This window comes from Corythoichthys intestinalis, chromosome 5 (genome assembly GCF_030265065.1).
Source record: "Corythoichthys intestinalis isolate RoL2023-P3 chromosome 5, ASM3026506v1, whole genome shotgun sequence".
Taxonomy (NCBI): domain Eukaryota; kingdom Metazoa; phylum Chordata; class Actinopteri; order Syngnathiformes; family Syngnathidae; genus Corythoichthys; species Corythoichthys intestinalis.
Window position 1 is genome coordinate 1,120,432 of NC_080399.1, and position 22,577 is coordinate 1,143,008.

The 22,577-nt window shown below is 37.7% G+C and overlaps 1 protein-coding gene across 2 annotated transcripts in view; it reads left to right on the forward strand.

Moving 5' to 3' along the window:
- Positions 1-22,577, forward strand: part of ptprja (protein tyrosine phosphatase receptor type Ja) — an 80,960-nt gene that overhangs the window by 8,929 nt on the left and 49,454 nt on the right. For both annotated transcript variants that reach the window (XM_057836310.1, XM_057836311.1), the window contains exons 2-3: positions 21,638-21,659; positions 21,746-21,928. In XM_057836310.1, coding sequence (XP_057692293.1) covers positions 21,638-21,659; positions 21,746-21,928 — 205 coding nt within the window. The remainder of the gene's footprint in view (positions 1-21,637; positions 21,660-21,745; positions 21,929-22,577) is intronic.

Consider the following 22,577-nt stretch of genomic DNA (forward strand, 5'->3'; position numbering starts at 1 on the left):
TGTGATAGGTGATGTCATACTGTTCCATAATCTGAGCTAAGGGAAGCATATAGATGTTAAATAAGAGTGGTCCAAGAATAGACCCTTGAGGGACTCTACACATGAATTTGGTTCGTTCTGACTGATGGTTTCCGATTGACACAAAGAAATCCCTATCATGTAAATAGGATGTGAACCACTGAAGAATACAGTATTACAGTATGTGCTCTCTGTTACGTGTTGGAACTGTGACATGCTGAGATAAACCAAATGTATCCAAAATATTTAAAAGCTCTCTAGCACATCCTTCTTCAGGATTATCAACATGAATGTTAAAGTGCATGTGACATAAAAAAGCATATTTATTTCATAATACACGTGGTATTTTATGCTCCTGAATGATATGGACCACTTGGATGTGTGTGGAAGCGATCGCTATATTTATTTTGTTTTTGGAATCCCGCGCCATGAAAATGAGTGACTTCCGGCTTCGGTCTTGCATTGAGGAGGAGGGCGCTGTGACGTGTACGGATGAAGGCGTCCTCTTCACTACACAGCCGTACTGTTGTGTATGAGGACTAAGGATTCAGCTGATTTTGCGGATTATGGCTGCAGAAAAATCTTGCTGTATGAGGGAGAGGCGTGTGCGCCTTTTTGGAGTTTCAAAAGGTTCCCATTCACCGTGGATATTGGCCAAAACAAGCCCTACTACTGTGGAACCATTGGACTTACGTGGAAGTGAGTAAACATCGTGTTTTGTATTATGTCAAATACTGGGATCATTTTAATATGTAGTTGGCTTGCATTTTGTGGTTGACATGCATGCGGGGCGGCTATTTTTCGGCACAACACCGGCGCACATCCACCCGCCGTGAGAGCACTATATTCGGCTTATTGTGCTCAAGTGCCCGGTGTTCTGTCAAATTTTCCGACCGATAAGAAATTGCAACTTTGAGTTAAAAATAGCCGCGAATGCAGCGATTACAAAGTAAACACTACAAACTTTCTTTAAATAAAGGACTACTTACGTTTGATCATTGATAGGCATGTAAAAAGCTCTCCTCATGCACATTAGCTGCACAACAACTGCATCCGCCCTCCTCCGGGGAACGAGCTGTAAATTGCTCTCCGGCGAAGACAATCGACAACCCAGTCGTCATGTCAAAACATCCGGGCTAGTTATGTGTGATTTTCCGCTTCAAAGACTTTGAAACATCACTCGGTTCGGGTTAGCATGTCGGCTAGCTGTCACGCCTCTTGGTTTGTTTACATTCTCCGAAGCCGGGGAAGGGAATATGTCCGATTTAGGTGTCATAAAATATCGTTCGGGAGGTGCGACAGTAAAGGTGAAGTCGACAGTTTTGACCATTATGGAGTCATTTTGCCATGTCGTCCTGAATAAGTGCATTTTTATGATTTCATATTCCATTTAGCACAAGACTGTTATTTGTTATGACCATGCCATTTATTTAGCAATTGGGGAAAATACTTGGATAAAAAGAATATGCTGTACAAATATTGAAGTAAAGAGACAGAAACAATGACATTTTGCGGCTCTCTTCGTCGCGTTTTCCTCATTGTGAATAGTTCCCCCTCGAAAGGCTGACTGGTCCTTCTCAAGCCATTTATTTAGCTATCGGGGAAAAATACTTGGATAAAAAGAATATCCTGTAAAAATATTGGAGTAAAGAGACTGAAACAATGATATTTTGCAGCTCTCTTCGTCGCGTTTTCCTCGTTCTGAATAATACCCCCTCCATGGGCTGAATAGTAAAACCGATGAGCCCAGTCTCCCGCTGACGTCATCCACCTGTTGGGGACGCTAGAGCCCTATAATGGTAGGCGTGGCTAACCGGCAGATTAAAAGACTAATTTCTCATCATCTGCGCTTTGCGAAATTGTTGTATATGGTTGAACCGTCTCAAAATATTATTCTAATTCACATAATAATGCTATTTAAGAATTTTTTTCTCCTGTCGTATGCTCTTTAAAGTCACCCACTAAAACAACACAATCAAAGTCCATGCAGACAGAAGACAGTATTTTGGTAAACTCATCAAAAAACATTGTGTTATACTTTGGTGGTCTGTAAATTGTTACCAAGGCAGCTCTGCAAGGGCTTTTTAGGGTCATATGCAAATATATAATATATATAAAATATATAATATTAAAGGGTTAATATGTGAGTAAACTCGCCCAGCCTTAACTTATATGCATCTCTTTCGTAATGTAATATTATTGCAGACGTTTTGGATCCTTTTTTTCATGATACGTGATGGTTTGTGGTCATCATCAAACAGCTGCAGATTCATTTGGTCTTAAAATTTGCATGAAAGGAAGTCCAACCTAAGAAAGGGGAAATTTTAAACTTCCTCATTTTTTTTTGACACTGCCACTCCCCTTACAATGTTTCTTCATCTCTCAGTGTCCGACAAGAATAGCACATCAAACTCCTTTAACCCCTTGATGCCTGAATCCATGAACTCATTGGCTTCAAATGGATTGGACTTCCACTAGGGATAAACACATTTAAATCCACTGCAGGAGGATGATTGGATGTCACATTACTGGATGTCTAGCATTGTAAATGGCACTGTAATACCCCTTTCCCACTGGGCAAAAAACCCATGTCAACCCACTAACAATCGGCTTTTGGTGGCAGTGGGAAAGGTGCAGCAACCCGCCTCGACGCGTGTCAATCAACCCGCCAAGCGACCCGCGTTAAAATCACCTCGGCTCTGATCGTCATGCAGTGTGAAAGCAAAACCCCGGGTCAACAGTCAACACCCTAATCTACGTGGTGACGTAGGCTCTTACGTGATGCGTCATAACAATTTCGACCATTTTGAGGGCAGTAAAAAGCATGAAAACAGAACACAAACGGAAAGGAGGCTTCCATGTTGCTCTGCTTTGTTTACTTCCTTGAACTGAATGAATTCGGTCGCGCTTGTCAACGTTCATCTTAGCGTGGTGACGTCACGTAACCTTACGCACGGCTGAGGAGGGGTGGGGGGGTTAGACGGGTGAAAAAAAAAAAAAAAAAAAAGACACGGCTTTTTTTTTGTCAATGGGAAAGGTGCCAAATGCCAATTGCTAGTGGGTGGCATCGGCTTGGAAAAAACGCGCATTGACACACTAGTTTCAGTGGGAAAGGGGCATAAGAGTTAAGTTGTATACACACCTACCCTGTTTGGTGCGGACCAAACCAAAAAAGTTTGTGATGCGCACCATGGTCCGGACATTAGTCGAAATCACATAGCTTTTTGCATGTAACAGGCTTCCGTAGCCAGGAAATGTTATTTGGTTAGCATCATAGTCTGTGCAGTGCTTCTCAATTATTTTCTGTCACGCCCCCCTTAGGAAAACGTAAATGTTTCGCGCCCCCCCAAACTCTCTGCCGCCACTGTAAATAGTATCATTTGTCTATAAAATTACTATTATAAATACGCATCTGCCTAGCATTGTGTCCTTTTTTTTTCTAATAAAGAAAAAAAGTAACATAGATCAACTTATAATAAAGTTGAACTTAACATTGTTTTGTTTGTAACAGAGAAGACTTGACGTGCATCAATTTTCCTGAATTTAAAAAAAAGTCACATCCAAACTGTAAAAAATACACTCAAGGTACATTTTTGACCATTTGATACAGAAAAATAAAATGTAATAAAATCAGTAAATAATAACAAATTAAAATTGATTAGAAACATTCACTCATGAGGACAATATGCCAAAAAAATTTGACCGAAAAAACAAAACTGAATAAAAGAAAAAAAAGAGTGTCCTTGGACAGGACAGTTTTTATTTTTGCTGCTCACAGTATTTACCTCCTTTGCAATGGTGTGGAGTTATTTTGCAATGAGCATGCGAACAATGCTCACTGGTTTACTGATATAACACTGACAAAGCAGGACGATTGTTGGCAATATTCGGCACGTTTTCACTGAAAAACAATCAAGCGGCTTATCAATGAGATTGGGGTCTAATGTCTTAAAGTGGCGTCTTAATTGATTTGGCTTCTGGCTGTCCGCTATAATTATTTTTAGACACAGTAAACAGTGGTCTTTCCTTATCAGCCACTGTATTAAAAGTCAAAGCTAAAAGGCAAACGGCACGAAAAAAGCGCATTCTTGGCGGCCGAGGTAGAACCGTAGTTGAGGGCGGCCGTCGTGACGATCCCAAGCCGAAAATGGCACTTCTCGGGCGGTGACGTGAGAACCGGACAAGACAGTGGGTCGCTGCATGAGTGAGTCCGGTCGGAAAACGGCTTTCGAAAACGGCGGCGGCACACTGCTCTTCATATCTGTTTTCTGTGTGTGCTGAGTGCTCTTCCTTAGTTCAAAAATACTGCGCGCACTCTGAAAATGAGAGCGCCACTGCCACCTACTGAGTGGATGTGCAAGTACACTTTATTCCAGTACGGCAAAAAAACAAAAAAAAGCATGTTCCCCGAGGTCACATGCGCCCCCCCTGGCATCGCTCTGCGCCCCCCCCCACTATTTGAGAAGTACTGGGTTAGACGTATGTCAGCTAATAAGAATCGGGGTTCAACGTGAAGAATGTCTACTGTCCTTCTACAATGAACGTTGCATCAAAGGCCTTTGATGTATGGAGGACCAGGAGTGCAAAAATTAAATGAATACACAATTAAATACAGTAAATTATTAAATTTGTCATTCAGTATTTATTTTAGGGCTGTCAAACGATTTTTGACAAACAAAATTTTTAATCGAGTTAATTACAGCTTGAAAATGAATTAATCGTAATTAATCGCAATTCAAACCATCTATAAAATATGCCATATTTTTCTGTAAATTATTGTTGGAATGGAAAGATAAGACACAAGATGGATATATACATTCAACATACGGTACATAAGTACTGTATTTGTTTATCATAACAATAAATCAACAAGATGGCATTAACATTATTAGCATTCTGTTAAAGTGATCCATGGATAGAAAGACTTGTAATACTTAAAAGATAAATGTTAGTACAAGTTATAGAAATGTTATATTAAAAAAATAAATAAAATTTGTAAAATTTTCAATCAAAAAATAAACTAGTAGCCCGCCATTGTTGATATCAATAATTACACAATGCTCATGGGTGCTGAAGCCTATAAAATCAGTCGCACCCAAGTGCCAGCAGAGGGCGACAAAACTCCCAAAAACACAATTAACAAATGGACATTTCACTCTGCTGTCATTTTAATCTGTTTGAGCGGGGCATGTGCATTAATTGCGTCAAATATTTTAACTAGGGCTGTCAAACGATTAAAATTTTTAATCGAGTTAATTACAGCTTAAAAATGAATGAATTAATGTAATTAATCGCAATTAATCGCAATTCAAACCGTCTATAAAATATGCCATATTTTTCTGTAAATTATATATATATTCTGTAAAATAAATTGTTGGAATGGAAAGATAAGACACAAGATGGATATATACATTCAACATACGGTACATAAGGACTGTAGTGGGCATTTCACTCTACTGTCATTTAAATCTGTCTATGCTGTCCTCACTCCGAAGCGTCTACTTTTTCCAAAGCTAGACAGCTAGTAAACGACGCCTTAATAATCAGACTTCTTCCTTTTTCGTCTGATTTATTAATAAAATGGCCTGAAACCATTGTCCCCTTTAGACCGTCGTAAAATTACAAAATAAAAGTACACAAGCATTGCATTAGCAACAACGTTAGCTTAGCACGCTATACAGGTTCACTAAACATAAACAAAAAGCGTCTCATACAAAAAATATAACATTTTGCTTACTAACATAATATGTACATTCTTTACAACAACCATACTTACGGACAAATCTTGTCCAAGGATCATATAAGCACAACATTATCAGCCCGAGACGTCGTGCAGCCATAATGAACTGGTAAGAAAACAATAAACCATGTCGCAAAGCGACCACAAGAGTTCGCTGTTGGACGGCATAAAAAGCCTTGCTGTAAAACTTACCAAAAGGCAGAATACTTTCTGAGCGGGACATGTGCGTTAATTGCGTCAAATATTTTAACGTGATTAATTTAAAAAATTAATTACCGCGCGTTAACGCGATAATTTTGACAGCCCTAATTTATTTATTTCAATTTATATTTAGTTCAGTTTTTTTCATTCAAAGCAACACTTGGTAACTTTTCTGTTATGATCGATTTTAGTGACGCCGGTGGACAAAAGCGGTAGTGTTTTGCCTTAAAGAAGACTGCCTTTCCTATGAGGACCAGCGCACACCTGCACGGTGTCATAAAATCAATTAAAAATCAATCTCCCGGTCACCTGCAGATGGATTAAACAACATTTCTGTTTCCGGGGCCTGTGTGAAGGATGAACAATAATAAGTTAGTGAATCCAGTGCTGGCTAAACAATAGCAAATGACGGTTAGCAACCGTGTGGCTTGTTGTAGCTAACCCCCTACGCCACCCGAACTCGTCAGCGCTGATGAAAGTGCGAGAGCGTTTTAATCGACTTCCGTCTTTATAATGAATTGAGAAATGGGGAAGTGACGTGTGCCATAAACCAGTCAGGACATTTGTAGTTTTTTTGCATGGCAGGGTTCCTGCCATCCTCCTCAAAGTTATTTAGTGCCAGTGAAAGGAATACAGACCCCCTCAAAATGTAAAAGAGGTGTCATTCAGCTAGTTGTCAGTCAACATATTATCACAAATGTTATGAAAATATTTTATAAATATTGAAAAGTTACCTGGTGTTGCTTTAACTTGTGAACAAATTATTATCAACAATATACAGTTGTGGTCAAAAGTTTACATACACTTGTGAAGAACATAATGTCATGGCTCTCTTGAGTTTCCAGTTATTTCTACAACTCTGATTTTTCTCTGATAGAGTGATTGGAACAGATACTTCTTTGTCACACAAAAAATTCATGAAGTTTGGTTCTTTTATGACTTTATTATGGGTGAACAGAAAAAAGTGCTGGGTCAAAAATATACATACAGCAGCGCTAATATTTGCTAACATGTCCCTTGGCCATTTTCACTTCAATTAGGCGCTTTTGGTAGCCATCCACAAGCTTCTGGTTGAATCTTTGACCACTCCTCTTGACAGAATTGGTGCAGTTCAGTTCAATTTGATGGCTTTCTGACATGGACTTGTTTCTTCAGCATTGTCCACAAGTTCTCAATGGGGTTTAAGTCAAGGCCATTTGAAAACCTTAATTCTAGCCTGATTTAGCCATTCCATTACCACTTTTGATGTGTGTTTGGGGTCATTGTCCTGTTGGAACACCCAACTGAGCCCAAGACCCAATCTTCGGGCTGATGACGTTAGGTTATCTTGAAGAATTTGAAGGTAATCCTCCTTCTTCATTATCCCATTTACTCTCTGTAAAGCAACAGTTCCATTGGCAGCAAACAGCCCCACAGCATAATACTACCACCACCGTGCTTGACGGTAGGCATGGTGTACTTGGGGTTAAAGGCCTCACCTTTTCTCCTCCAAACATATTGCTGGGCATTCAAAATCAGAGTTGTAGAAATAACTGGAAACTCAAGAAAGCCATGACATTATGTTCTTCACAAGTGTATGTAAACTTTTGACCACAACTGTAGTTCTAGGAATTTTACAATGACAACAGGAAAACAAAAATAATGCAGGCAAAAAAAAAGTTTGAGCATCATATAAATTTTCAATTAATTCGTGACACGACAGCTCCTCTAATTGGCGAAAAAAATATTTGCAGGAAAACTTGGCGGTTTAGGGCTAACCCTAATCCTACAGAGCCCAGGCTCCGTATTACGGAGCACCCTGGGTGCCAAGATAGAAAAAATAAAAAATCATAGCTAATCTGTACCCACAGTTTACTAATCTGCACCAACAGATTACTAAAATGTACCCACAGATTAGTAAAATGTACCCACAGATTAGTAAACTGTACCCACAGTTTAGTAATCTGTACCCACAGTTTACTAAACTGTACCCACAGATTACTAAACTGTATCCACAGTTTACTAAACTGTACCCACAGTTTACTAATCTGTACCCACAGATTACTAAACTGTGCCCACAGTTTACTAATCTGTACCCACAGTTTACCAAACTGTACTAATCTGTACCCGCAGATTACTAAACTGTGCCCACAGTTTACTAATCTGTACCCGCAATTTACCAAACTGTACCCACAGTTTACTAATCTGTACCCACAGATTACTAAACTGTGCCCACAGTTTACTAACCTGTACCCACAGTTTAGCAATGACCCGGAAACAGTAGTCACCAATGTTTAGCGGGGACTCCGAGTCCAAACGCAGAGGGACCGACCGACCAACCATCTGCACCATTTGCCCTCGGCGAACAAAGGGGTTTTAAAAGGTAACTATTGCACGTTTTCTTTGGTAGGCGTCTTTCTGGTGTCATCAATCAATATGGCATGTTGTGTTTGCACATTTTCTGTGCTGCTGTCGCGTCCGTGCGTGCTTAATTCAAGTAGTGTTCATTGTCAGTTAGCTATTTTTAGTAGCCGCTAATGCGGCTACTAAAAGAAAATGTGCAATAGTTACCTTTTAAAACCCCATTTTAGTAATCTGTGGGTACAGATTAGTAAACTGTGGGTACAGATTGCTAAACTATGGGTACAGTTCAGTAAACTGTGGGTACAGATTATTAATATGTGGGTACAATTTAGTAAATTGTGGGTACAGATTAGCTATGATTTTTTAATTTTTTCTACCCTGGCACCCGGGGGGCTCCGTATAATCCTGCTGTTACACTGAGGAAAAATACAGAGCTCAAACACAAACCATTACACGCAGGGGTTAATTTGTGCCAGATCCTCTTGATTTTGGCCTCCCTGTGTTCCAGGACTTATTTGGCCAGATCCGGCACCTTTCGCGTATAGAAAATAATAATAATATGAAAACGTTTTTAAAAAATGTTTTGTAATAGAAGTAGAGGAGTCGTTGACGGCTTTCTCCACCTTATTGTGACAACAGTAAACAAAATAACAGCCACATACAAGCGCTGACTTTAGCTTCTGGCCCGTCTCCTCCCGCTTCCTTCTACCTCACAACTCTCCAGTCCCAGCGTCTCTTAAAGGGACCGGACATACACTGCTGGCCAAAAGTATTGACACCCCTGCAATTCTGTTGAATAATGCTGATTTTCTCCCAGAAAATGATTGCAATTACAAATGCCTTAGTAGTCATATCTTCATTTATTCTGCTTGCGATGAAAAAACACAAAAGAGAATGAAAAAAAAAAAAAAAAGTCGTTATCATTTTACTAGGGCTGTCAAAATGATCGCGTTAACGGACGGTAATGAATTTTTTAAATTAATCACGTCAAAATATTTGACACATTTAACTCACATGCCCCGCTCAAACAGATTAAAATGACAGCAGTGTCATGTCCATTTGTTACTTGTGTTTGTTTTTGTTTTTTGTCGCCCTCTGCTGGCGCTTGGGTGCGAATGATTTTAGTTTACGGCAGGGAGCCCATGTGACGTCTCGCTCGGCGACGTCAACAATGGCGAGCTACGAGTTTATTTTTTGTTTGAAAATTTGACAAATTTTATTAAAAGAAAACATTGAGGGGTTTTAATTAGGGCTCTCAAACGATTAAATTTTTTAATCGCGTTAATTACAGCTTAAAAATTAATTAATCGTAATTAATCGCAATCAATCGCAATTCAAACCATCTATAAAATATGACATATTTTTCTGTAAATTATATATATATATTCTGTAAAATAAATTGTTGGAATGGAAAGATAAGACACAAGATGGATATATACATTCAACATACGGTACATAAGGACTGTAGTGGGCATTTCACTCTACTGTCATTTAAATCTGTCTATGCTGTCCTCACTCCGAAGCGTCTACTTTTTCCAAAGCTAGACAGCTAGTGAACGACGCCTTAATAATCAGACTTCTTCCTTTTTCATCTGATTTATTAATAAAATGGCCTCAAACCATTGTCCTCTTTAGACCGTCGTAAAACTACAAAAAAAAGTACACAAGCATTGCATTAGCAACAACGTTAGCTTAGCACGCTATACAGGTTCACTAAACATAAACAAAAACCGTCTCATACAAAAAAATATAACATTTCGCTTACTAACATGTACATTCTTTACAACAACCATTCTTACGGACAAATCTTGTCCAAGGATCGTATAAGCACAACATGACAACGTAGGTGTCCGCCCGAGACGTCGTGCAGCCATATTGAACTGGCAAGAAAAAAATAAACCATGTCGCAAAGCGACCACAACAGTTCGCTGTTAGACAGCACAAAAAGCCTTGCTGTAAACTTACCAAAAGGCAGAATACTGTCTGAGCGGGACATGTGCGTTAATTGCGTCAAATATTTTAACGTGATTAATTAAAAAAATTAATTACCGCGCGTTAACGCGATAATTTTGACAGCCCTAGTTAAAATATTTGACGCAATTAACGCACATGTCCCGCTCAAACAGATTAAAATGACAGCAAAGTGAAATGTCCACTTGTTAATTGTGTTTTTTTTTAGTTTTGTCGCCCTCTGCTGGCACTTTGGTGCGACTGATTTTATAGGTTTTAGCACCCATGAGCCATGAACCATTGTGTAATTATTGACATCAACAATGGCGGGCTACTTGTTTATTTTTTTGATTGAAAATTTTACAAATTTTATTAAAACGAAAACATTAAGAGGGTTTTTAATATAAAATGTCTATAACTTGTACTAACATTTATCTTTTAAGAACTACAAGTCTTTCTATCAATGGATCGTTTTACTAATGTTAATGCCATCTTGTTGATTTATTGTTTTAATAAACAAATACAGTACTTATGTACCGTATGTTGAATGTATATATCCGTCCTTTCCATTCCAACTATAATTTACAGAAAAATATGGCATATTTTAGAGATGGTTTGAATTGCGATTAATTACGATTAATTAATATTAAGCTGTGATTAACTCGATTAAAAATTTCAACCGTTTGACAGCCCTAGTTTTTCCGCAACCTTATCAAAATTTACGCGAAGCCGCATGTATGTACAAATTTTGGTGAGTTTTCGAGCATGTTCAGGCCTCAAAATTGGCCATTTTTCTTTGCCCTGAAAAAAGAATAATAATCTTTTGCATTACAATAGGGCTCTAGCGCCAGTTGGTGCTCGGGCCCTAATTATTCTAACTCATACCAACGCTTATCTTTTAAGAACGACAAGTCTTTTTATCCGCGGTTCCCTTTAAGATGTATCATCAATTTGCACTTTTTATTTTTGACGGCCGCATCAAAACGTAGTGTACGCAGTGTATTTTTTTTTTTAAATCAAGTGGTTGCTGAAATGTTCTGTTACAAAGCAAAATGAAGTCAGTGTCTGATGTTTTTTTGCGACAACAACAAAAGAACATGAACAGGACGTACTCGTTTTATTCATGAACCAATTAGCAAGTGGTAAGAATCCTTTCTCTGAGCATGCAAAGGTAGTATAAAAGCCTACTTCTCCATACAATTTTCCACTCGACGGTTTACCATAATTACGACGCCACGTGAACGCAGCATCAGTCCACTATTTAAGGATCGAGTGTTTCCGTAAATGAACGACTCGTAATGGAATCAAGGAAGTAGATGGTAGAAGTTGTTGATTTCAAACTTTTCAGAAAAAGTCCCAGTTGTTAACAAATGATTAACTTTGACTAACGAGAGTAAGCGGAGCAGGACAGCAGAGGGTTGAAATATTCGCCAATGCAACGAGATCAGAATCTGAACTGAGAAGCTTGGCCATCCGTGATTATGTTTCAGTGCCAGTAGACGTCCAATCCGAGAGGGGCAATTGAACAAATTTCTGGTGGAAAAACAAGTAACTAACGATAGTTTTTCAGTCAAGTATCGTATCCGGATACAACATTTCAGGATCAATACATTTTGATCCTTTTGTCGGCCTTAATGTCAAGGTCCGTGTGTGGTTCCGGAGGAAGGAAGCAGGGCGTTAGCGTCGCAAAAGCGGGCCGAGCCGGACCCGGAGCCTTTGGGCTTGATGTAATGTTTATGTAGCTATCGGTGCGAGCACTTCCTCCCCCTCCTCTTCCTCAGACTCAGTCAAAGGATCCAGGCTGAAGACGCAGAGTGACCGTTTAACTCTTTCAGTTGTCAATTTCAATGAATTTATCACTAGTAGATGTCCAATCCTGTAAACATGTATTTGTTTTGTTTATTCGTATACATGTATATTTCAATTTCATTTCATTTCAATTTACTGACACACACGTTCATATTTTAAAAGTGTACATCATATCAGTGCTGAGCCAAGATTTTGTGTAAGCCAGGTCTCCATAAGAAGCTACTAAAATCTTTGAGTCAGGAGCCTAGCGTACATTAAAACAATCATAAGAAAAAATATCAGATGAGCTGCATTTATAACCTAAGTTGTTATATTTACTGATCAGAATGCTTTTTTGCATTGTTTTAAAGGTGGAGATGTTGTGTGCTGTATTTACGTATACAAATATGCGTATTGCATATACTGTACATATGTATACATATATGTATATACATATACATACATGTATATATACATGTACATATACATACACCAGGAGTCGCGTTAACCGAATATTTTCTGTCGTTGACCGATTTTTTAAAAACGGTGACGGAAAAAACTGAAGTCCACCTGTCATTTTGACAGGTTGCAATTCACACCCCAGACCACAGGGTGGCGAGTGAGCATATTAATTAGCTATTGTCTCTCTTGATGCATGACGTCGTTGGCCTTACTCTGAAAAATGTCAAGGCAACCGAGTGTCCGAAGTTTCTTCGAAAAGCCCCAAAACAACGATGGTGTTGATAAAAGAGGTGAAAAAACAGGGACTGCACAAGCGGGCACGCAATTCAAGTCCATGCGCACCAGGAGGAAGGTGTAAGACTCCGTTCAGGCCACAGCAGGTGAATTGTTAATTTCATTGTTCCATAATTTAGCCTGCCTACTGGGGCCACAGTCAGCTGTTTTTGTCACTGCGGAGAAAAAGTTACATATTCATCTGCTTGATATGTGATGGCACGGTGTGGATTCTCTGTTAAGCTTGTTCGGACAGAATATTCATTTAAAATGAATGAAAACTAAATACTATTGAATAAGTTGAAGCGGTAAGCAATGTTAAGTCTTTTTAGCTTAAATTGCTGTGTCCAGCCGCTGTAGCTCTGCTGCTCTCTGTGAACTCTCTATTCAAGTCGGAACGCGCGCGGCTCTTAAGTGTCTCTGTCACGTGACTGTGTCGTAGCCGCTAACGCGCTCGGCCAAATGGACACACAAGTACGGAAGGTGAATTATGCCAAACAAAGGGTCACCACAATGTCATTATCATCATTTTAAAAATTTAAGTGACGGGTAAAAATAGATTATGACCAGATTTTTATGACCCTGTCAGTCAAAATGACAGAAAACGAAAAAGTCTAGCGCAACCTCTGACATACACATACAGTATATCCATACGGTATATACGTGTACATATATACATGCATATATATGTATACATATACACATACATATATATACATACTGTATATTCCTATACATATACAGTGGTACCTCTACATACGATCGCTTCGACACACGAACTTTTCGACATCCGACGTAAAATTTGACTCGCCATTTGTTTCTACATCCGACGACATGCTTGAAATACGACGACAATGGCAGCACCGCAGACGAATGCACGGCGGATTTTCTTGTGTGACAAATCAACACAGGTTTCAGAAAAGGTTGGTACAGGTGGTGAAACAAGGAAAAAGTTGATGCTTACCTTCTAAATGAAGATGCAAATGACAGAAAAATATGAGCGTGGGGTGGGCATCCGTGAAATGGCTCAACAATACATCTCCATGGTCCTCCTCCGACCATCGTTCGCCAGTCTTTATAAGTTAAGCTGACAATTCTTATTGTGGTAACATCTCCAAAGAAATCGCCAGCTTCGCCACGTTTTCATCATTTCTTTCACAACTTATTCAACACAAAACGCCTGCTGTCTGCCGCAATTGACGGTGTTCTCAAGAGAACATTCAAAGTGAAAGTGAAACTCAAGCTCACCGGTAGGCACGTCAGCCCCGCGGTGCATTCAGGTACACAAAAAAACGTCCGCCTTATTAGAACCCGATTCGTTACACTATTACAGGAATTATTATTATTCTTTTTATTATAGTATTCCAATTTTGATTTATAATTTATTTGTTTTGCTACGTGTAATTGCCATTTGTAATGGCACCAGCAGTATTTTTTAAGGATTTAGTGCAGGTTTTTGGACTGTGGAACGAATTAATGGAATTATAATGTATTCCTATGGGAAAATCCTGCTCGACATACGACCATTTCGACTTACAAACAAGGTCCTGGAACGGATTAACTTCGTATGTAGAGGTACCACTGTACATGCATATACATGTATAAGTATACATACTGTATATATGTTTTTGAATGAATTTTTATTGTCATTGTCATCATCATCAAAATCATTGACAGTTTCAGAGTGTGGAATTTTACCCGAAGGAAAGACGAAGACAGACAAGGAAGACGGGAAAAGCAGATGCTTATCGAAACCCGTCCCCAATGTATATATACATTTATATATGTATACATGTACATACACGTATAAACATATAGTATGAATATACATATATATGTACACATACAGTATATGGCGGAAAAACACAGACAAGACTGAAAAGCAGTTTCTGCTCTTACTCCTCTTTAAAGGAAACTGCTATATTTTAAGCCAAAACAACTGTTGTGGTTAATAGAACAATATGTCTATATGCTGCCATAGCAGATTCATGACGCATTAAGCCCTCGAACTATTACTGCTCGTTTTACCCTGGAAACCCCCCCTTTACAGACGTCGCGCAACCGTTTTTGTTTAAACCCATCCGTGAAAACAAGGTAAGTAATTATATTTATGATTCAAAATGTCTGTCATTTTTAGCTTAGAATCATTAATTGATGACTAATATTTTGTTTAAAGAAAAAAAAGACTTACAAAAAATTATTCACTCGCATATTTTAAACTTATAAACAAATTACGTCACAATGAAAAAAATGGCGTCTGTAAAAAAGTCACGGACATCTACTTCATTACTATCGCTAAATTGTATTTTTTTGTTACTGTTGCATTTTCACCCGATATTGTTAGATGATAAATAATCGATCCAAAAAAAGAAAAATTGAATTTTTTTTTTAAAAGGATAAATATATGAAAAAGAAAATCTCGACCACTACTTGATGTCTGCGATTTCTGCGTCACGACCCTTGTTATATTACCATGTTTCACACATAAAATCCCCCCAAAAATCCAGCTGTGGCCATTCACAGTTGTGTCTTGACACTCAGTGATACATGCGACATGGAGTTTTTGGATTGAAACAAGGTAAGTAGGCGATAATATCTCGTTAAAGTCATGGCATCTGTAATTCTGCTCTCGCGTGCTCTCACCTCTAAATAGAGTTTTGCTGTTTAAAACATTAAAAAAAAAAAAAAAAAAATGCTCTCCTGTCCAAAATGTTTCATATATATTTATTTATTTATTTATTTATTTATGACGGAAAACACTGAGGTGACTTGAAGTTCCGCTCTAAGACGCCCAATTTGGACAAATTTCAAAATTGTCCGATATGCATGTGTGATATATCATTGGAAAGCTTAAAATCTCAATTTTCTGGGGGACGCGAGAGCAGAATTACAGACGCCATGACTTTACGGAGATATTATGGCGTACTTACCTTGTTTCGAATCGAAAACTCCATGTAGCATGTATCACTGAGTGTCAAGACACAGGTGTGAATGGCCAGAGCTGGATTTTGGGGAGATTTTATGGGTGAAACATGGTAATTTAACAAAGCTCGCGATGAAGAAATCGCAGACATCAAGGAGTGGTCGAGATTTTCTTTGTCATATATTTACCCTTTTAAACGTTTTATTTCTTTTTTTTGTTGTTGTTTTTTTTTGGATCGATTATTTATCATCTAACATATCTGAGAAAATGCGACAATAACAAAAAAAAAATACAATTCAGTGATAGTTATAAGGTAGATATCCGTGACTTTTTTACAGACGCCATTTTCTTTCATTGTGATGTAATTTGTTTAAAAGTTCAAAATATGTGAGTGAATAATTTTTTAAAGTCGTTTTTTTTTTTTTTTAAACAAAATATGAGACATCAATTAATGATTCTAAGCTAAAAACAACATACATTTTGAATAATGAAAATAATTAATTACCTTTGTTTTATGGCTGGGTTGAAACAAAAGCGGTTGCGCGACCTCTGTAAACGGAGGTTTTCAGGGTAAAACGGACAAATTAAAAATAGTTCGGGGGCCTAATGCGCTATAAATCTGCTATGGCAGCATATAGACATATTGTTCCATCAAACACAACAGTTGTTTTGGCTTAACAGCAGTTTATTTTCAAGAGGAGCGCAAGAGCAGAAACGGCTTTTTCAGTCTTGTCTGTGTTTTCCGTCATATATATATGCAGGTATATAGTATTTTTCGGACACTGCTTGGGACCTTTACGTCAGGCTCTTGAACACAACACCATGATTTGTGTGCGAGTGTCCAGGTAAGCCGCCTCCCACAGACCGGCCGTGACTCATCTATCGCCGCGCAGATCAGCAGACATGGAAATAGGGCCCGGAATTAGATAGCCATGGAAGACAACGTCCTCCGTGCACAAATACCCACGGAACTTTCCGAAGCAAATTTCCCAGTTATATTTGTAATGTGTTTTGTTGACAAAAAAAAAAAAAAAATGTCATGAGTGAACATTTGCTTGTGCACTGGAGCGCCTCATTTGGCCCTGACCTGCGCTGCGCTGGGGTCACTGATAAAATGACAATAAGGCCTTTGAGTTGCGGGGGCGGAGCCCATCGCTCATTTCCATGCGCTGCTATGGAGGGTTTTTTTGGACAGGCAGGATTCGAGACTACAATCTTTTATTTATTTATTTATTTATTTTTAGAAACTGGACCGTTGGGTGAGTGGGGGAAAAAAAGCATTTTTTCATTTTTTAGATACAGTGTGACATATATATTTGCCCCAGACGATATGAGCTCAGATTAGTTGGTTTGTACTGGACGAGCAAGCATTATTACATATATCTGTTAGCTTATTGGTCACCAGTGACGGCACGAGACGTTCAATCTATTTTGACAGGGAGTCAGTTGATTGGACGTCTACCGCCGTCAATGGTAGACAATGGGTGTAAATTATAATTAAGATATTTAAAAATGAAGAAAAAAAAAAACTTTAGCGTGTTAATGATGGCCATAATCGGAGTTCATGACTTAAATATTATTTTTTCTACAAATTGTGAATAAATATTTATTCAAAATAATTCTAGAAATTTTCAATACATTCTTCAAAATATTTAGGTTTTGTTAATTTTAATGTAATTATAGATTTTTTAAATTTTTTTTTTTTAAAAATAAATTTATTTGTTCATTAGAAAAAAATATGGATAATATAAAAAATACAATATATGTAATTCAAAAATATAAATAAATAATTCATTTGTTTTTAAATGTACATTTATTGTAAGAAAAATTAAATATAACATATTTAGGGGTGTCAAACGATTAAAAATTTTAATCGAGTTAATTACAGCTTAAAAATTAATTAATCGTAAGTAATCGTGATTAATCGCAATTCAGACCATCTATAAAATATGCCATATTTTTCTGTAAATTAATGTTGGAATGGAAAGATAAGACACAAGATGGATATATACATTCAACATACGGTACATAAGTACTGCATTTGTTTATTATAACAATAAATCAACAAGGTGGCATTACCATTATTAACATTCTGTTAAAGCGATCCACGGATAGAAAGACTTGTAGTTCTGAAAAGATAAATGTTAGTACAAGTTAGAGAAATTTTATATTAAAACCCCTCTTAATGTTTTCGTTTAAATAAAATTTGTAAAATTTTCAATCAAAAAATAAATTGGTAGCCCGCCATTGTTGATGTCAATAATTACTTACACAATGCTCATGGGTGCTGAAGCCTATAAAATCAGTCGCACCCAAGTACCAGCAGAGGGCGACAAAACTCCGAAAAACACAACAAGTACACATTTCACTGTGCTGCCATTTTAATCTGTTTGAGCGGGGCATTTGTGCGTTAATTGCGTCAAATATTTTAACGTGATTAATAAAAAAAATTAATTACCACCCATTAACGCGATAATTTTGACAGCCCCAATATTTATTCTATAAAACTAATATGATATACAGTGTTAATAATAGGGTTGTCCCGGTCAGATATGTGAATCGGCTCGACCGCCGATATGCACAAAAAAATGCGCATCGGTATCGGATTGGCCGACACGGAAAAAATCCGATGCAGACTCCCGATTCAGTTTTTTTTTTTTTTTTTTTTTTTAAATCTGGTCTGGGTTTTCCAGCGCACCGATTTACATAATCCATTCCAGTTTTTGCTTGTTTCCCTAATATCCGGTCCGCATTTTATGGCACACCTTCAGCACACTAGCATTACCGTCACCCAATTTACCTCCGTGGCATCTCCTACATTATGACTGCAATGTAAATTTAAAGTTAATCGGTAAAAATGTCAGCTGTCACCTGAGCATCTTGAAATGCATGTCTTTGTCAAAAAAAAAAAAAAAAAAATCTCCCCATCATGCTGGGACTGCATCCAGGGCAAACAGCTGAAGGGAGTGTGTAGAATAGATGGAGATGGAGCAACAAAGTGTGGAGAAGATTGGGGAGTAGATGCCATTTTTGGTTTAAAATAGTATTATTTGCCCTGATTATTTTAAAGCCTTGGTAAAGTTGTTCAAGAGCAGAGAACTGATACTGAGTTAATAGTTTGTTTTGCTTTTTTAAGACAGTTTACAATATTATTTGCACGTTTTACTGACTGAATATGCCATTTCTGTTTGTTATTTATACTGTTTTGTGTTTATCACTGAATAAACAGGTCAGTTTTCTTGTTACCAACCATTGTGTGTTATTTAAACTGGTGTTGCACCGATACCATTTTTGGGCCCGATACCGATACAGATACCTGGCTGTGCAGTATCGGCCGATACCGATATAATTCCGATACCACTCAGTTTGCAAAAAAAACACACACACACACACATATATATGTGTGTGTATATGTACGTATAAGGGATGCAACGATACAGTTAAGTCATGGTTTGTTACGATTTTCGATACATTTCAATACATTTAATGCTCTGAAACAGAAAATACAACTGTTATTATTTTTATTTGCTAACAAGCAAAAATAACTTCATATAAACACGCATTTTAGTGCATAATATTTATGTGCTTACTTCTTACTCATCTGAAGAAATTTTGTATATAAGTGCTGAGAACAATCTTTACTGTTTGTAAAGTGGGGCACACTGTTAATTGCTGCAGCTCTCTTAGCAGCTATATTTACCATATAAGCAAAACATCCTATTTGTGGTCCGAGTCCATCTGTAACATGTACTGAATTAACAGTATTTGCAGCATTATCTATAGTCACTGGTATGGATTGATTTGGCCTGCTTAACTTCCATTCAGTCATGGAGGTTTCTAATTCTTCAATGTAGTATATGGACTACGTGTCGCTCTGGGCTCACGCAGCTAATAGCAGGAGATCTTATGTATTACATCTAGGTTGCTATTTGATGATATCTAGTGTGTGCGCGCGGCGCTTGTTTTCTGGCCACAGAAGTCACTTCTGATCATTACTGCACAACACATATGACAATCGACTTTAATAAACAGGACGAGTTTGAAGTACGGCGCTCTTACTTTGCCACTCATTGGTCATCATGAAACCATGAGTTTGCTTTGTCTCCCACGGTTTTGACCTTTCTGGTCCCATCGGCGCGATAATAGACGGTGTTAGCTTACGCATGCTAATCGTTTGTGAATGCCATGTTAGATGAGCGGCGTAACGTCGCGGAAATGCATTGTACTTTACATCCTTAAAATTGAAGATGAAGGATTTAATTTCGTTTGGTAATTTCGAGACAAAGACATACAGATGTCATGCATCGGGATTTGGGAAGTTAGTTCACGTGGGGAGGACAGTACATGGTATCGGCGCCCTAAATGTTGGTATTCGTTGATACCGATACCACCAATTCGGGCCGGATCGGCGCCCCCTGCCGATACTGGTATCGGTATCGGTGCAACTTTAATTTAAACTCACCTAATTCAGCTGGCTAGTTGTCATCAAGAATACTAAAACCCTTTTCAACATGAGTCTGACAACTAAGTAAGGAGGCTAAAAAACTTTAAACTAGGGCTGTCAAAATTATCGCGTTAACGCGAGGTAATTAATTTTTTAAATTAATCACGTTAAAATATTTGACGCAATTAACGCACATGCCCTGCTCAAACAGATTAAAAGACAGCACAGTGTAATGTTCGCTTGTTGCTTTTTGGTGTTTGGCGCCCTCTGCTGGCGCTTGGGTGCAACTGATTTTATGTGTTAAACCATGAGTGAGCATGGTGTAATTATTGACATCAACAATGGCGAGCTACTAGTTTATTTTTTGATTGAAAATTTTACAAATTTTATTTAAACGAAAACATTAAGAGGGGTTTTAATGTAATATTTCTATAACTTGTACTAACATTGATCTTTTAAGAACTACAAATCTTTCTATCCATGGATCGCTTTTAACAGAATGTTACTAATGTTAATGCCATCTTGTTGATTTATTGTTATAATTAAGAAATACAGTACTTATGTACCGTTTGTTGAATGTATATATCCGTCTTGTGTCTTATCTTTCCATTCCAACAATAATTTACAAAAAAATATGGCATATTTTATAGATGGTTTGAATTGCGATCAATTACGATTAATTAGGAATAATTACGATTAATTAATTTTTAAGCTGTAATTAACTCGATTAAAAATTTTAATCGTTTGACAGCCCTACTTTAAACTTTAATACATGCTCAGATAGGCCAGTATTGGTATCGGCCAGTATCAGTATCGGATCGGAAGTGCAAAAACCTGGATCAGGACATCCCTATTTAATAATATAAAAACTACTTTTTTTAATGACTAAAAATCCTTGTTTTTCTAAAAATTGTTAATAAACATTTATTGAAAAATATATTTTAACAGTATAAAATAATTGATCATATTTTAGTCTATTTTTTTTAAATGATGAAAAGTGTTTTTTTGGTTGTTGTTTTTTTTGCTATAAAGTATAAATACACTATTATTAAAATATATATCCAATGGGTTGATAGCACCTTGAATGACAGCAGCCCCATTGGTGTGTTAATGTGTGCGTGAACGGGTAAATGTGTACTAATGTAAAGCGCTTTGGGCATGGTACCCATGCAGATAAATGCGCTATATAAGTACCGTCCATTTACCATTTACCATATAGGATCATTTTTATTCAAAATACCATGAATAATAATCACAAATCTGTTTTGTTTTTTAATAAGATTTATCATCAATTTGCACATTAGTTTAAGGCCAACATCATAACGTAGTGTGCATATTCGTAAAACTCATACTTCTTAACCAAATGTTTGCTAAAATGATCTTTCCCAGGGCATTTGAAGGCAGCATATCTTCAGACTAATTCGGTAATTCAAAGTCAATGGTGATATCTACTGTTGCATGTAACTAAAATGAGTTTTTTCCTGTTTACTTTCAGGGCTCCTTTCTGTACTGCAATGGTGCGTACACACATTTCAAAAAGTAGATATTTTTAAAAAATATGTCTCTTTCAAAACAATATCCTTGCTTTTCTCCCACCCGACAGATCGACAATGTGACAGAGATGAGACCGAATCTTTAAGTAAGACGACAACAGAAATGGCACTTTCCGGTTGCGTACTATCCCTGGGGAACGTTTCGGGACACGGTCGGCTGAGCGGCTTGACTGCCGGAGCCGTTTATGAAGTTTTCCTCAACTGTTCCGGCTGCTGCCAAAAGGTCACCACGAGTGAGTTCATCTCAAATGAGGAAACGAAACATCTTGTGAATGTTTAAGCAATGCGGTAGCCGCCTCAAATCAAACATTCACTATGAAGAGAATACATTTTTGTCAAACAAACAAAAAACAACAACTGTACAATACGATTATGAGCTTAGCTGACTTTTTGGAGGACAAAAGAAAGAATGGTGGCTTTACATGTAATGCATAAGCTACCATCCATAATACAGTGATCCTTTGCTACCTCGCGCTTCTGAGATGCCCAAAAATCAACAGGAAGTGACCCTGGAATGCATTACAATCAACAGGATGTGACCTCGAAATGTCCACGAATCAATAGGAAGTGACCCAGTATGAACAGAAAGTGACTCTGAAATGTCCCCAAATCAACAGGAAGTAACCCTAAACTCCCCCATATCAACAGGAAGTGACCCAATATAAACAGGAAGTGCACTAATTGTGCCTAAAAATCTACAGGAAGTGACCCTGTAATGCCTCCAAATCAGGTGGCCTGATATCTAAAGGAAGTGAACCTGGAAAGCTTCAAAATCAACAGGAAGTTACTCTAAGACACCCCAAAATCAACAGGAAGTGACTTAATATCTGAACGAAATGACCCTGGAATGTTCAAACTCAACAGGAAGGGACCCTGGAATGC